This window comes from Varroa jacobsoni, unplaced genomic scaffold, assembly GCF_002532875.2.
Source record: "Varroa jacobsoni isolate VJ856 unplaced genomic scaffold, vjacob_1.0 scaffold_1297, whole genome shotgun sequence".
Classification (NCBI taxonomy): Eukaryota; Metazoa; Arthropoda; class Arachnida; order Mesostigmata; family Varroidae; genus Varroa; species Varroa jacobsoni.
This window is the reverse complement of record NW_019214199.1, coordinates 25,270-43,013: the sequence shown is the minus strand read 5'-3', so window position 1 is coordinate 43,013 and position 17,744 is coordinate 25,270. Positions and strand designations below refer to the sequence as shown.

The following is a 17,744-nucleotide window of genomic DNA, read 5'->3' as shown; positions in this document are numbered from 1 at the left end:
CTTATTCTGACGATGGCGTCGAGTCACTGCGCTTAATTTTCTCTGATTTTAATAACAACTTAATTGGCAAGCTACATTCAAATCATTGATCAGATCTTCGATTGTCCATTCATTCATTTTTGTTGAACAGTACTGTATATTTTATAATCAATCCAATTTAATTCGTAATTCACTGTCTGTTTTAGATGTATTTATAACAAGCCACTGCATATATATGTATAGAACAGTTAAGTTATTTTTTAACAAACATACATATAAGAGAGAGGAAACCGTTTTGCTTCACAGATGCACCCCCCGGCGCCGTTATCACCGCGGAACTACTACAAGTATGCTCCAGTGACGCCACTCGAGGCCAATAGATCATTTCATTCGCGGAGGACGTGTTCACCTTTTTCCTACGGTATTCACCCGAACAGTCCGGTTTTGCAAAAACGAAAGTTGCTCGCTGAAGGATCGTACGTTACCGAGGGCGTTGGCAGGAGACCTCCGGAAGAAAAGGATTATCGGATTCCAGAACCTGAATAGTAGGTTGCACACTCTCACCTACTGTTACAGGAAGGTTGCACTCAGAGGCTTACCATTGCTTTTTTGAAGGACGACGACGCCTTTGGGGTATGCGGCCCAGCCAATGGCTTGATAAACATCACAGCATGTGAGCTCTTACAGACTCTATTCAACGGTGTTTGATGATTCAAAACTGAGGGTAATCTGCTGTTATCTGTGTGCTTTCCACACCAGATATACGCTCTTGAATTTCTATGTGAAATTTTTAGACTATAATATGAACAAAGGTCACTTATTAGAGCGTCTCGTCAGTGTACCTTAAATAGCTGATTTTTTAAAACCTATACATAAGGTCGTAAGCTTATGTTTCCATATACCTGTCCCGAATGCCTTAATAACTGGCGATCACATGTGGTGTGTATCTTTGGATACATTCATACAAATGAAAAAAAAAAGACTAAAGTCATCGTCCCTTCGCTTATCTTTGTTCTATCCTTGTAGCTCTAATGCATTCACTGGTGTTGACAAGTTGTGCCTCTTAAGCGGATGATTTGACATGTGTCAATAAAAAAGAAGCTAAGACATCTGCCTAACTTTCCGATTAATTCCAACGGAACAGAACAACACGCATCCGCCTTATGGTATATATATATGTATCTGTGTATACTGCTAATTGGCTGCTGATTTGCCCTTTACTTCTAAAAAGCCTTGCCCTCCTGCGGAGACTGTCTCAAAAAACAGATATCTGACGAAGCTATCTAGACGCAGCTGAGATCGTTTACAGTGGCATTAGGGAAGATCTTTTTCATGCTGGGATGCAGCCGGTTAAATTCATTACTCTCGCTGACCCTGCGCGTAAGCGAAAGCCCTAACATGATTAGGTAGTGTTATCGTAATGGCTATTGTCGATATAGTACAATAACGGTGGTAAGTTTATTTTTATGTATATATAAAGTTAATTGATGCGATATTATAAGCGGCATCGAATAACGACAGTGCACTGGCTTGAGATAATTACGGCTTACGTTTAATTCCCCCCCACGCGATACAGATCACTTGGCTCTAATTTCGAACTCTTCGAAGTGTTGTGTAATTTAGCTTCTCCGAAAAATCTCTACCGCATAGTAAAAACATCACTTAATATTGTAGAGAGTTTGAAGAATTATAGTATCTATCCCAAAGATTTACGCTAAACTTAGTTGACTAATTGAAAGTCTCCTAGACACGAAGAAGAGACGTGTCTTCCGCTCCCAGATTAGTTAATCTTGATATCTAACAATCTATAGGTAACAGAACCATATTATAAAACTGTCCAACTGTGAGTGGTCAACGTATACGAAACGTTACTCTACGGTAAACTTTCTGGCCTTTGTTTATCTCTGAGAACTAGCTTATTTAATCGCAACATACAGATCGCGATTATACGTTACGCTAGTTTCTTCTAAGCGTTTGTATAAATACAATCTTGGCCTATAAGCTAAAGACAGCTGCAGTTAAGCCACCCACAAGGCCGAAGTCAAGAATCTGTAGCCTGTTCAATTTACCAAGAACTACAATAGTTAGTATGATCGCCTAAATAACGTGATGAACATTAAGATATTTCTGGGCCTATCGATATATCAAGCCACCCAAAACAGTCGACTTCTACATATATATATCTATATATATAAGCAAACGATAAAGTGAGCTAGAACCTGTACCCACCCATCCAAGCACCTTCGTAACTTGTTCTATCACCCCAGTAGTCAGTGACTTACTTACCGCGTTGTGGATAGTGTTAAAGCTGAGTGTACAGCTTTCATTTGAGGCTCAGGCGTTCACGCTTACGCAAATTACGTTCGATGATATAATTCTGAATGGACTGTGGATTCTATCCCAAAGGTTTACTTGATGACGTTTTACGAACGCATGACCACTATATATTGGATTGAATACGAATTATAGGGACTGAACGAAATTTGAGCTTCCGATATCGATTTTCTATGAACATACTCAAGTATGATTTGCAAGTGTTCGAATGCAAAAATAAGACTTTATTTATAGACTAACATCTGGGTATTCAATGAATTTTAGAGGTACCGTGACAGTGCACAGGAGGGCTGAATGGACACTGGATAAATATGTTCCCCCATAGATGTTTGTGTTATTAGAAGCAATTGAGGTTCAGAGTTTCGTTTAAATCACTTCCCAGTACCTTTCCGAGATATTGAGATTGTCTTCGTAAACTACTCGGACCGGTGTCAAATATAAGCCTCATAAATCGTTTTAGACTCATGCTGCTGCCGACTGTGTAAATCTTTGGTAACTTATATTAAAATATCTCCCAGTAGCTCTAAAAAAAAATACGTAATACATTACGTACGGCGCGTATGCACATCGTTTGTTACAGCCTTCGAATGATATTTTTAAAAGGTCGACATGCCCCCTGTGCAATATCACCCCAATGGGCAGTGATATCCGCGGTGTTGTAGGAACCCAACTTGCGTATGTTGTGATTTGCCCTAGTTAAACAGCTGTATTTGAGAAAATGGCCGACTCGGACTACAATACGATGCAAGCCAGGGTTGGCACTCGAATCCGAGACCTCGTCATTGTAAGCGTGTCACTCTGACCACATAACGCTAGAGACGCAACTAACAATACGGGCGGTAATTCTTACCCATTACGCTACTACCTAACAAAAGGTAAATTAACTCGTAATTCTTGTTTTAATATACAAGCAAGTTCTCAGTTTTCATTGTTCGAGTCTATCTTCACTGTTTATAAAGTGTTTAGTCATCTTCGAAAAACTGCCATGTATCGGTAAGCACGATCGCTAATTATCCCAACTTTAACACAACGAAGTACTACTGCCATACGTTTGCAACAGGCTGTCACACGTAAATGACAGTCATCTGACTACAGAAGGTAAATCTCTGCACAGTATGGGAGTGACAAGTCTTCAGCTATTTAGTAGCAGAGGGTAATAAGGACAATTCTGAAACAATCGAATTGTATTGATACAAACAGAATAACATTATATTTTTCATTTTGCCAATTACTTTAATGCTACGATTACTGTCATTCCAGTGTTCCGGTATAAAACCTTATGTTCCTCCCTTGAATTTACACTCTAGATTTACGGTTGAAAACATTTAGTTCCGACCTTTGGTAAATCTCTTACGATGTTGACACACGGACAAAACAATAAGCTAACCGTTTATTATCAAGTTAGAACTGAGGTTTGGAATGGGGTATTTTACGGACTAGTCGCATGACCAGGCAATGTTTCAGCCTTCAAGCTAGATATGTCTAGCGGTTCCAATTTGTTTGCATTCTGTAGGTGTGTTTAATTCGACTGTGGGTATACTAGCCTAACAGGTTTGTTCGGTAAATTTATATTAGAAAAGTTAGCATTTTAAGCCTGCAAAAAAACTGTTAACAGAGATATCTATAACTCATATTTCAAGCTTAGCTGACATTGTATAGCATTCTGTTAATTAACGCATATCGACAGTATTAGACATTTGTACACAATCTAAAGTTGTCGAATTTCCGTGTGTATCTTATTCCGTCGGGGCCTCACAGATAGATTTTTTATAGGGAATTTGAAGCGTATCTCTGTAGCACTAATATCTTTGGCCTCGCCAATTTGGGTTCCTTTGAATAATCGAAATCTTTCCTCAGTGGAAAAATTCTGCAGTTGCTTTAATAAGAAACACCTGACACTTCCATAGCTTACATAGAAATGAGCAATGTTTTTCTTTTACACCCTGTGCAGCGACTACTCTCCAGCAAGCTGGCTCGAGTGGAAAAAGCACGTCTTGGCTCAAAAGCACAGCGTTGAAGATCGACAATCGACTAAGCGCAGACAGGAAGATCAGCTCCTAATCGAGCTGAAATACTCACTGGATCAAGACACAACAAGCACCGCTGGAAAACCTGTGGTAACCGTCATCAAGAAGGACGAAACCATGACACGCAAGGCCGTACAACCTGTGGTAAAGACCACTATGTGGCACATGATTATAAGTCTAATTTAATTTTTTACGTTTACGTTACGTACGTATAATGGTAACACCTCTTTTAAATACTGCTTTGTTCATAAATCTACTCTTGGAAATGGCTAATTATTTGATCGAAACTATCGTTATCTATCTCATACAATCGATAGTTGACAACCTAATTCTAGGCGTTTTAGAACCCTATGCCTGAGTCACATGTTGTACAGTAAGTGACTGATCGCTATTACGGCTATAACAAATGAGCCAAATTTAATTGTTGTCGTGGGCCACCCTGTGAACAGCGACACGTATCGGATACGATGCCGTTCCTCCAACGTGCAGCAATCTCCCCTTCATTGCCACACTCACCTCGTTCTCCAGGGTCCCCTTACGCACAGCACTCGCCAAAATCAGCGCTTCGACGACAGCCATCTCTTCCTACACGGGCCATGATCTCCGGGTTCGAACACGAAGATTACTCCCACGAACGCGAACAAGAGTTCCAACGGCCAGCCACCCCCACAAGAATGGTAAGTCAGAAACACCGTAATAATAGGCAAAAGTGGAGTTTGTACAAAAACTTGGACTGTTTCAATCGTCCAAGTTTTGAGGAACCAATTGCTCTGACATTTGTCGCTTCTTCGCAGGGATCACTCTACGTCTTTTGAAATATCTGAGCTATCTGCTTTGAAATATATAGTGGGTACAAGATACACACCCGGATAAGGTTCCAGTGCGTTACTTGAGGCATTATATGCTGGTCATCTTCCAAATAAAAAATAATGCTAACCAAACAATAGAATATATTTATTAAATGTTGTGTGATAATTTAATGAGTCAGAGCATTTCTTAGTAGGTGACGTTAGGTAGGCGTTGCGAGACGTTCGAGGAACTTCAGGCATTATTGGACGAAAGTTTTACTCTCAAACTAAGTGAGAACCTGCTAATTAGTTGAGAGTAACTCTACCGTTAGTAAACAGTTTCAACTCGCTGGCATGTGGTCGAAAGGATAGATATGACGCTGCATCTTGTACAACGAACTAAGACGGGTACAAAAGGGTCCTTTGTATTAAGCTGGTATTGGTAGTAACCAATTGACGTTCTATACCGATACGAAACACAAAACATCGTCATAAGTTGGTTCGAAATAGCTACGAATTTTGCGGAAGCGAAAATATCTGCCGAACGAAGGTTTCCCTGTGTGTTTTCCATTTTGGAAAGGGAACGCTGCTCGTTTTGAAATTCTAAAGCTCTGTTAAAGCGTTAACTCGGATATATAATGCCCATAAGACTAAATAGTTCAATTGAAACTAAAAGGGCTTTATTGGTGATAGAAGAAAAAAGCCCGTTGCAGCATAGCGCTCATCTCCGCACTTTCACCCTCCTTGCTTTTTGGCATTGTTGCTTATTTAGATCAATGCCATATCGGGCTGCTTAACTAGAAAACAGCTTTTTAAAGTCAAAAAATTCATCTCCGGCTATTTGAACTCAAAAAGCAAAAAACTCTACTGCAAGGAAATCCGTGACTTATTTAATAAGCGGCATAAGAACATAAATGATAATGGCATTACTTCAGTCACCGGTATCTCGACACTGCTTTAGAAAATAACGTTGAATATCGGCTAGAAGAGTTAATGTCTACATTTTTGCATCTAGTCCATACGGCAGCTGATAATTTTTTACGGGCATTTTTTCGATAGATGATTTGCGCAACAATCGAATTAGTAAAAATCTAAATACACACACATACGCATATATATAATACCCGTTTTGCTACTATTAAATAAAAGAAGTGGCAGTTTACATCAGGGCAAAAGTCATTACCGCGGTTCTTCGTTTAGAGACGTCGAAACCAAAAAGTCATATTAGCTCGCGGCACAATACATTCATCGGACAGTTCAGTAGAACAATAGTCTGTCCCCTATCTATATTTATGTCTCAGTTCTATTTAAATAACTTTACAGTAAAGTTCACCTTAAAAAAAGCCATTCAGCCAACCGGAATCTGCACCATTTCATAACGGTGTTGAATGCCCTGAATTCAGTAAATAAATCATGTGTAAAGTATTCATTTTATTTAGGCACCGCCTTATATGAGACAGGTTACATGGTTTCAACGGATTCCAAGGCTTGACTAGCGCTCTATGCAGAGCGATTCAATCGAGCGTACGACAGAGTACCTTAATCATGCGTCAAATGCGATACAAAATTCTTATATGCAGGCTATATAACGAATATCATTACCGTCACCGGATCTACCACGCACGAGGCCGGGTGACCACGCGCTCCGTAATAAATATGTATGCGGAGTCGAGTAAAATACTAGTTTCTGCCTTACGGTACTGCCTAGCTCGGCTTACTACTCACTCATAGGCTCATTAGCAGCGCCAGACAACACCTACTAGCCGTTAGCTGAAAGCTCTGAAATGCTATTATAGGCAGCCGAACGACTGTAGTCCCTCCGATCAAACGTCATCCTCACGTTTATGGTACGATATGAATGCAGTATGGGCCATTCCGCAGTCTTTATGTACCGAATGATGGTGTTTCTTCGACGCGCCGTCGGCATCTGTCGACTATGTCAAACGCGAAAACCGAACGTCAGCCCTCGACAATGACAGAAACAGCGAAATCACGTACACCGTCTAGTTGCAGAAGCTAAAAGAGTGTATCAGGTTAACTGACGGCGTCTCCTCGTTTTTTGCTTCATTATTTATCTCTGCCGACGAGGTATTAGGATCGTTTCTATAGCGATTCAGTCAACGTATTACGACTATGCAGTAATAATATTAGCGAGAGCCGACAGCAGGGCTAAGGACGTTCCGAAGTTCAATCTTCGACGTGGTGGTCGTTTAAATAGATGACAATTCCAGTTGAGCAGCGCTCGCCTCAACGATCGAAGCCCTGGGAAGAACGTCGTTGAGGTTATGTTGTATTAATAATTCTCAGTCACGTTAATTAATCGGCTATCGGCGTCCAGTATCGATTAAATGAAATACCACCTGTCCAGTCGTGTCGAAGATCGTTTATTATAAAAACTAATAAAATAAGTGTCGCTGCAGTTCTATAACGACCGTTGATTTCGCGATAGCGCCGGACTCATTTCAGAATAATGTTCGATTCGGCACCGGCCTCTCGCTGACGGTTTCAAATATTTTTTAAGGAAAAATCAATTTTCTACAGAATATTAGGCCTAGAACATTATTTTTCGTTGATACGAATGTAGCAAACTTTGCGGGCTTTGTCGCTTCTAATAGACGCCTCTTTTTTAGTGGCGTTTTACTAGAAAATTTTACATTAGACAGAAGCAAAATCCATCGTTTGCTTTGTCACGAAGTCATTGTTTACTTTATAATTAATTAGAGTAGTAAGCCAGAGCTCACTGAGCACCTACGTATCCAACTCACGCCTAACGCTACTATCGTTCCTTATTTAGTAGATAAACAAGAAAAATCGTAACCAATACACGCTTCTCCTCGTCCGATTTTCTTTTTTTTTTTTTCGATCCTATATTCTTGTGTAAATCTCTATGTTCTGTCAGTGTTCTGGACGGATCATTTAGCTAGCCAAACAATGGGTTAACCATCTGGTGTTGGTAAAGACCAGTTCTCCATTTAGGGTTCGTCCTCCTCACCTTGACAGTCCGTCATAGGACAACAGCATCGACTGAACACGCTGGCCAGGGCGCTTACCTTCCGCGCGCGCGCGGACCTTTACCTCTCGATAGAATCGACTACCATGAAAGGATTCAGATAGCTGGTGGTCGTTCTGCCACAAAGGGACTGCTTGTGGTTCTTCTAACACTCTGCTAAATTGTGACCACTTTTTCAATTTATATACGTATAATACAGTGTGTAATAGATGATCAGCACGTGTGCGATGTTTACGGCTGGATATCTATAATCCAAGTGCTTAGGCTAATGGAAGATGAAGACGTGAAATTAGAAGTTGGCATTATACGTCGTACTCCGTGGGAAATAAAACCGTTAGGACCTCTGACTGCACCAACAAGGCGTATAACCTCGCGAAATACAGCCAGCGCAAAACAAGACGGATACAATAACGTACACTAGAAAGAGGCCAATAAAGCGGTATATCAATCTGATAGATCCATGTAAACATGGTGCCAATGAAAAACATTCAATGAGTGGTGTGATGTTCGGTACGCTAACACGGTAGTGACATTGTAATGTGTGCGTGCTATGGTCCCGCAACGTGCTAGTCGACAAGATGTAATACAGACTTTGTGGATTATGTGTAAATTTATTTGGACCCGGCTGTCCATTTGCAAACGCGTCGAAAAATGGCTTATCTTTACGGAAAGAGACACAATGAATAGCCTTCTAGAAACGACTATGGTGCATGTATAGAGCGCAAGATAAACAGCATACTGAACGCCTTTCATAGTTAGCTAACCGTTCATGCTAAACGTACGTCTGTATTCGCTCATTGACAAGAATGCATCGTTTGACTTAGGATAGTAGGTCGCTCATTGGGACGTTTTGGCATCGTGGGAAAAACAAGCTATTGGAGATAGGCAGGATGATAAAAAATAACTTTTTTTCCTCTTTACTTATATTTAATGCTATACGTGTGGCTAACAAACATGAATAAAATAAATATAAACATTACAAACATTACAAACATTGACATGCATAATACTATACATTCGGCCTGGTACAGGAAGCAATAATTGATCAAGAAAATGTTTCCATATAAACTACCTTAAACTGTGGAAGCCAAAGCAGGCTATCGATGGGCCAATTTGGGCCTAGGTCCGATTTTCAAGGTTCATCAATAAGTGAATCAAACTCGAATGCTTTCTGAATTAAAACTTTGCGAGACGTGAGTAACGTTAAAGCAAGTTAGAGTTAAACTGTGATTTATAGCTAAGATACCGAACGAAAAACACGAATGTACTCTGTACGTTTAAGCTTTTCCTTGGAAAGGTACGCTGTTATAGCATAGCCGGGAATTGCATCAGTAACCGGCTCCGTTACGTGAAGTTATAGTACGGCCTCAGATGTTTGACTGAGTTATCCACAAACTAAATTACTATTTCTTTTCAATGAGTTTGTAATAAGAAAAAAAGAATTGAAAATTATCATTTATTTAGAAAGAAGATTTTGCGGACTTGTCGATGAAGACCAATAAACGAATCACGTAATTTTCATCTGAGCCTAAGAGTTAAGCTTTTTCAAAGAAGATGTTTTACTGTCAACGAATAAGGGTTTAATAAAAGCCCAAATTCTCACTAGGGGATAAAGTGATTGATATTCCGAATATATTTCTAGCAGAGCTGATTCCGCTGAAAAACAGCAAAACAGACAGATTCGAATATACAACTTTTATAATATAATCCGAAAGAACGCTTACTACGAGATGCCAGAATCTCTTGCTACTTGTACATGATTGATTAGCGTAAAGAGCTGGACTAACGAAACCAACAGAGAGCAGAGTGTCTCAAGTCAAACCATTATTCCAAGCTTGCCTAGTTCACATGTTACGTGAACGTCACCTACATCTGCCTGTCAGAAATTCCCGGATAACGTATATTTTCAAACATAGCATAAACGAAAAAATCTTCTCTTTTAAAGCGTACAATTGCCTGTTGTGTTGACACACTCGAATGATAAATGGTAGGACCAGGTTTACAACAGGCTTTCAAACCTACCGTGTAGTAACGTTTGCCGCTTTCAAATATGTAGCTATCTCTAGCCGTGCGGACATACTCACACCTAGCGTAACGTGTTTGTTATTGTATTTTTGTGTTTGTCAGAACGCGGTCTTGCTGTCGTCTACTATAGACGATCAGAAAGATTTATTATTATCTGCTAAGAACGAAACACTTGGCGTATACCGTAAATTTCTATGAGTCAACCATAAATCTGTCATCGTAATCTAAATAAACAGTTTTTATTGGCTAAAGCTTGTTGTTGTAGCCAATAAACAAATCAGCCTCATGTGTTTGTGTTTCATTTTTCATCGCTTCGAACGTGATTATTTGAATGAAATTCAGTGTGTCTTCGTCTCGTTACCCCGTTTTTGCCTGGACAAGGGTATTGTTTCGGCTGGTCATCCTGTGTCAGTAGCTGGCGGTTTTCATAGTTTGCGATTTTTACGCAAGTATGTTGTTTCTATATGCTGCGACAGTGTCACATGGCTACATATACATGATAATAGTTCGATTGTACGGATGAGCAGCGTCATAATTGTGTGACAAATATTATTACCGTAATCAGCCCGAAGCGATAATGGTATGCCATTAATTTTACCTAAAGGATAGGATAGGATAGGATAGGACAGCGCTGAAAAGTCATAGACTTGAATCGACAGGGTCGCTGCGCTCCATTGTCTACTGTCTGATGAGATCTAGGGAAATCATTTTGTAAAAGATCGGCTGATTGATCTGAGCTGAACGCGATGTAAACAGTGTCGTAAATACACATCCCGCTTGTGAATTTTTTTTTGTTAATTATATTTTAATTGGTCCACGTTGACGCTACTGTCAGAGAGTTGGCGTACCTTCATGCGTATATTTGCAGCGATTGACACCTCTAGTGTGCTCGAAGGTCGTTGCAGTTCCAGTTGCCAGAGATGTTCACGGGTCGAGTTGTCTGCATCTTTCGGGTGCCATTTTGTGGCGTAAAACGCTTACATCCTATAGCAGCGCCTCTTTAATATTACGGGCTCGTCCACTGCGCACCGTCGATCGGTGAATCCTGCACGCGCCATAGAAATCTCAGCTGATGATATTTGCGCGGGGCGATATGCTACAAGTCGATACACAGAAGCATGGCGAAACGTGAAACGCTACTAGTCTGTACGCTGTTTGACTTTCACCATGAACGTACAGATGCTCTGAAGCCATTACATCGACAGACAATGATGGAGATCTATGGCATTTACACGCTGCAGCACGTCTGCCTCAGTGAAAATTCGGCATCTGACTGAAACCGGATTGGTAAATCGGTGAATCATTTACAGACGCGGCCGGCTCAAGACGGAGAGAGCGGCCGTTTACGACCACGTGCTAATGCGATCTGTGGCGTTGCCACCATCAGGACGATAGTGCGATTCGTACTTTTACCGCTAATGCCGGCCGATAGCAAAAAGGAGTTTTGACGATGAGCTTTTCAACTTTCTACTCGTCCGTCCGCTGCTTTCAGTTAGAGTGCGCTGCCTAGAGGGACTCTCGCGACGTACAGCAGGAGTCAATAAGCTAGATAGAGGCGAGAATCATTCGGAAGTAGCCTGTGACCCACTCCGCCTGCAAATCGCGTTGATGATGACGATGATATAGCGGTGGGGCAATATTACGGAGATGGTGCCGAGTAGCATTTTCGTACACGAAAATGCTGGAAGTGGTTGTGTGATTTTGATCTGGTGGTGATCATTCGCGTCGACTGCGCCGGATAGGTATTACGCTCGAGTGAATGACGTAGTGTTTTTTTTTTAGCGATCCCTGCTATTTTTACTATGCTAACGAGCCCTCGGGACGATATAGTATAGCTGAGATCAGGGCCGCTCGTGGAACGTTGAAATCTAGTAAGTTTAATAAAACACAGAAAAGAGCGTACGTAACATGATCTTATTATAATATAATCTTTAGGGCTAATGCTGAAAAATAGCGCGGAGACTGGAAATGAATGCTTTGTATGATTTTTTAGTAGGAAATGCGCTTTTGTACTAAGGATAACAGCGAGTCATAGTATCTATTAATTTGTTAGCAATAGAAGTACCGCGCAGGCAGCCTAGAAGCATACTGTAGCTGTCTGATCTATTCTAAACAGGGAAAACACCCGCCTTTAAGCCGGCAAGTTCGGTTGTTAGAATGCCGTTGTACAGGCAGACCCCATCTGTATGCTGCCCGTACAAAATCCTTTCTACAAGGTAAATGCATGTCTGTCCTATACTTAGATATCGCCCAAGCGCGTCTTGACTGCTTGTACTTGTAAAGGCTATGGACGAATGCGTTTTTGCGTTATGTCGAATCCCTTCATCGTCGTAATTAATTTTTGGCTCAATAGTAAGAAAAGGGATTTCTACGAAACTGGCCGATGATAGCAGAAACAAGATCAGTCCTATGTTCGGAATATTAGGGACATAGTGAAAGCAAAAACCGCAGTCCAAAGGATGTAGGTTTAAGGCCTATTGTCCGGTAGACCTAATTCATAGGCGGTTATTTTTGTAAAGGAGCTCTCTGAGTCCATCGTTAGTCTACCTAGGCTTGAGTTGACTGAAGACTGTATTATATCCATTTTGGATAATCAATTAGTAAAAATATTGTAAATTTCCTAAATGTGGAAAGCCAATCTTTTTTTTTTTTTACTTTTGTAGCGTCTTCATTTTCAAGAAGCGTAAAATATATAAATTATATAACTGTAATTTTTCATAATTAGTAATAACTACATCGAATTTGTTATTGTCAAGCCTAACAGTCGGACGCACATTGTGATTATTAAGAAAAGTATTGCTCCGCATTAAAGAGGCGAACTTTTAATAGGTCGTTGGGCAATCTTAATCCACGTACAAACCTCAAGCCGTGTCGTAAGCGATGATTTGAGTTGTGTCATCTACAAAACCATAACATGCAAGTTACCTGCATACTTTTTACTGTGAAGATCTGTATTCGAAATAGAGCTCAGTCAAAGAAAATGTTACAATGAAATTTACGTGCTCGTAGTCAATCACATCTTATGTCCTAAACACCATCCCTGTGAAGAAGTGACATGATGCCTATTTGATTGTGTAAAATCGTTTGCCTCAATCTAATAGAAGTGAAATAAAAAGTCAGCTTCTTTCTCTGCTACGTACGCGTAGTTTCGTGATTGATGTAGATGGGTCTTTACGATCACACTTATTCTCAAACATGATTCTTCATAAGGAACTTTTAGGTACAACGGTATCTCGAGGCCGCATAGTTTGTGTTGATAAGTACGTTTCTTTTCCCCGTACCTTTGAAGTGATTGGCCTCGAACATGAAAAGTATCGGTGTGTTTATCGTCTCTGAAAAATAAATAGAAGCCAGATTCAAGTCGGTTCATTTTTTCATGCTCTATTTTTAGATCGTTCCTGAGATTGTGCGTCAGATGAATGAGATCTCCGAGAAGCAGAAACGGGAATTAGAACGAACCGAGTCCCTGCGACAGCGAACCCGAGCTTATACGCCGCCGCCTTCTCGACGCTCGAAATCAAAGAGCCCAGTTCCGTGAGTGTTTGTGAGAACTTTGTAAGATAACCCTTAACTTTACTAATATGCAGATGACAAAAATGCAATGCAGCGTTGTTAATTATCGGTATCTCCTGCCGTTTTCAAAATTTTAAATAGGACAATTACGACATATTGAATATTTTATTTGTCACATCATGAAGAGATGTTCTAAACAACTATAGTCGGAACTATTGGATCACAGTAATCGACGTTTGTTTATATAGTTTTATACTCAACTTGAGCAGATGGCCACTCGACGAGTATCGCAGTTACCTAAGAACTTTGTTGTCCAAAACTTTAGTACGTATTTTTATTTAAGTGTCGACTATTGACAGGGTGTGGTCTCTAATTATTAATTTTTTTTTTTGCTAACAATGCTACGCAACCATCGTTTTAAATATTAGTTTACGAAGCCCAAAGCCCCCAACGGACTTGCTTGAGATCTTTCTGTGGACCTATGATCGTGATGAATTGTTCGCTTTTCGTTCTTGTAGAGTTCGATCTGTGTCACCGGTCCGCTACGTGCAGAGATCGTCGTCCCCCCATGCCATTGCTACACTGCAAGCTGTTAACGAATCGTTACGAAAAACAGCTAAACATCTATCAGTATCCAACGAAAAGCTTCATAGGTTTACTCCGGAAAGAGTATCTCCACCAAGGTAACACTACGAAAGCACACATGGTCTAAGCACAAAAACAAAATAACGGGCCAACTTGAACTCAAAACGTAGGTATCAGCATGGTAGTGTTTTGTGTTATTCTGTAGTTTACTAATGTTACGTGTCAGGAAAGAAATTATTGCCATATTACGAAAAAGGGAAAAAGGCACTCTTTAAAAGATCAAGAGGTCAATAGAATTACTATCTATTGGATACGTTTCCCTGTTATTTTTGCTCAATAGGACAATCACGCCCGTGGTGTCCGAGTCACTAACCATGCCGTCCTCCGTCTCTTCGGCCCACTGGTACCAACCGGATATGACCCGTGACGCAGCCGTTGGCCACCTAAAGGACAAACAACCAGGTACATTTATCGTACGGAATTCGACGAGCTACCCTGGAGCATACGGACTTGCCATGAAAGTTCCTGACAGAGGAGAACACACGAGCCCCGAGGAACTTGTAAGCTCATTCTGGTTGCTATTATTACTATCTTTTTTATGTAAAACAATACAGATCTCTACAATATGGCCTTCAGTTATTCTCGATCAATGTCAGCAATCACGAACAGACGGTCATTGTCGCAATGTGTGGCTACTCATTTTCAGCTTGGTAACTGATTGAACTTTAGTCGAGCCGCTCGAACGTACATGGGGTACGAAATAAGAATCAATTGCCGACGGCAAAGGATTCCGGGACAAGTCAATCGCTGGTCAATTGAAGTGATGTCGCAGTTACATAGTCACGGATGTTTCTTGTTTCTTTTTTGGGATTTCGTCGTAGGTTCGACACTTTTTGATAGAGCCAGCCCCTGGCGGAGTAAGGGTGCGCGGTTCTGATATTGAGTCCGTGTTCAGTTCATTGAATGCCCTGGTATACCAGCATAGCCTACAGGCACTGTCACTCCCACACCGCCTTTTATTAACCGAGCCTCCGATCGAGCCAAAGAGCGCAGATAAACTGTTACAATCGTTGGCTGGTCTGGTACCCGATTACAACCATGGTGTGGCATTCACGGTATTGTACCTCGGTAAATGAATTATCTATTTATTTGTTTTTTATTAACAGTATGTTCGATGTAGTCTCGTAGGTGACCTAGTGAACGGCGAACTTGACAAGGCTGCCGATCACATTGAGGCTTCCGGACACTGTCATTTCGAGCATATATGATATATAATAGTTCCTCTTTTATTGATCACGAGGGAATACAACCATATTTCTTCTCAATGAGCTCTTAAGGTTGAGCAGCATGAGTCTACATACACAGCTTGTTGAGTCTATGGTAGGCGTTAGTCAGTTCATAAACGAAGATAGGTCGATGATCTAAGCATCATTTGATTATACATTTGGACCTATTTGACGTATTTTAGGTTGCCACAAGATCGGCATGCTAACAGGCCCTCACGCAGTCAAAAACGCTTTTGACCACCTCTTTGCCCAGCGTTCGGAGAAGGCTATTACGATCGCAGCCGTCATCATGAAAGTCAGCGGAGAGGGAATTACGCTGACGGATCACGAGAGACGGTGCATAACCCTCAGCCATATTCTTAACTTACATCTTTCAGATAATTATTCCTTTTTACTAATGATCAGAGATGTGACTGTGCATTATGGGAGCATTGGTACTGATTTCGTGGTTTGTTGTAACTCTAACAAGAGACGAAAAAAAAAGAGCAACGTCCCAAAGGGTTGTCGAAAACAAGCTGACAACTCGTGCAGGTTCGAAGCCATCGTACCATTAATTCAAGCTTGTTGGCAATACATGTTCTCGGCACCATGCGAAAGGCAATATGACGTTAGTAATAGATACCGTTAAACGTCTAGAAAGGAAATAATTCGAGTACTGAATTGCTCACCCAGTAGCTTGAAGCTGCCAAATACTGCATTATAGCAGTTATGCTAAAGTTATTTAATGGGTTGTCATCTGTTTATCTGTGATGATTTTGTTTCACAGGCTGTTCTTCCGTATGCATTTCCCCATGAAGAATTTTCGGTTTTGCGATATGGACCCGGCGCATCGCCATTGGGAGTATCAAGACGAGTTTACCGGAGACCTACGTGCTCCCAGGTACTTTACAATACCTCGACGTTTTTACAATACCTCGACGTTTTCGGTTTTTGTTGACAGCATAAGTCCGCGTTATTTTTGGCTGACAAGAAATTTTCCGTTTAGAATATTAATTAGTGAGCCTAAGGATACTAGCAACGAATAGTTGCAATTAGCAGTGATACATACGATCTAGCTATACGCGAACCGTGTTATATGCATTCAATTGCTAGATCTTGTGTTTTTAGTCTGTTTTCTTCAGGCAAACTCATGTAACTGAGCATAGAGATATCGCCATACACTTATTTGCATTATGAAGATCAATATTATTGATACCTGCAGCACTGTGATAAGCTACACGGTGAAGTTTAAGTGAATGCGACGGACTCTAAGTACCGAACTATGACTATAAGACTATGGGAAAAACTTTTATGTCATAACTAAATAAACATTAAGGGAGTTAACAAGTTTAAGCCACGACCTCGTTTAGTATCGAAGCGTGACGAATCGCAGACATTCCCTTTACAGATGTGTCTACGTAACACGGCTGATGCACGCGCGTGCAGTAAGGTCATAAAGTCATGCACTATGTGGCGACTGATGTCCGGCTGTTCCGTCTATTCAGTTCTTACGTATAGCCTGGGTCAAGTAAAACAATTGTTAGCGACCAATTTCATTTGCGAGGCGTACACGCTGAATTGGTAACAAAGCACAATGTCTCACACAAGAACGCTACGTCGTACTATGCAAGTATGTTTGTGCAATACGTGCACATGCCAATGCAGGGAAAGGTCTACTCTCCTGTAAGCCTTATATAGCTCTGGGGGAGATTTATTCTTTACACAAACTGGTTTCTTTGTTGAGACGTCTCTATTTTCTCCGCCTACATCTGAGATAATACGCAAACGCATGTTGCTAAACCTACTGTGAGATTCACATTTCTGAAGTCCTTAGAATAGGAGACTCACGAATCCAATTCCAGCGGAAAAGTAACATCGGACCACTGAAACCTTTGAGTTGAAACTATCGACAAGCGTTTCAATTCGGTAGGGAAATATTATTTTTGCGGGTTGAAAACGTTTTAGCATTACCCTCACTTCATGTTTGTAGGAGAAGGAAACGACGCTGTGCGATTCTAGCACACCTTTACGGAGATTTCTAAGAGAGTGAATGCTACATATATAGTTATAGGCAAACCAGAAATTTGCCAAAGAAACACTATATACAGTATCTTCCGTTTGCTCTATTACATGTGTATAAACATGCACCTGAGAGCCAGTAAAGTTCGACGAATCTAAATTTCTATGAACAAGCGATGAAACTGAGATCGTTTTGTCT

At 40.8% G+C, this 17,744-nt stretch overlaps 2 protein-coding genes across 4 annotated transcripts in view; one reads left to right on the top strand and one right to left on the bottom strand.

Moving 5' to 3' along the window:
- The window catches only part of LOC147752364 (uncharacterized), a 35,732-nt gene extending 23,704 nt beyond the window's left edge, over positions 1-12,028 (bottom strand). Inside the window, exon 1 of the transcript XR_015314263.1 lies at positions 11,012-12,028. The gene's annotated coding sequence lies outside the window, so the exon portion shown is untranslated. The remainder of the gene's footprint in view (positions 1-11,011) is intronic.
- Positions 1-17,744, top strand: part of LOC111268523 (uncharacterized) — a 29,181-nt gene that overhangs the window by 9,686 nt on the left and 1,751 nt on the right. For all 3 annotated transcript variants that reach the window (XM_022847557.2, XM_022847556.2, XM_086971729.1), the window contains 9 exons: positions 286-524; positions 4,265-4,484; positions 4,790-5,017; positions 13,555-13,697; positions 14,195-14,359; positions 14,602-14,821; positions 15,143-15,389; positions 15,730-15,883; positions 16,314-16,427. In XM_022847557.2, coding sequence (XP_022703292.1) covers positions 286-524; positions 4,265-4,484; positions 4,790-5,017; positions 13,555-13,697; positions 14,195-14,359; positions 14,602-14,821; positions 15,143-15,389; positions 15,730-15,883; positions 16,314-16,427 — 1,730 coding nt within the window. The remainder of the gene's footprint in view (positions 1-285; positions 525-4,264; positions 4,485-4,789; positions 5,018-13,554; positions 13,698-14,194; positions 14,360-14,601; positions 14,822-15,142; positions 15,390-15,729; positions 15,884-16,313; positions 16,428-17,744) is intronic.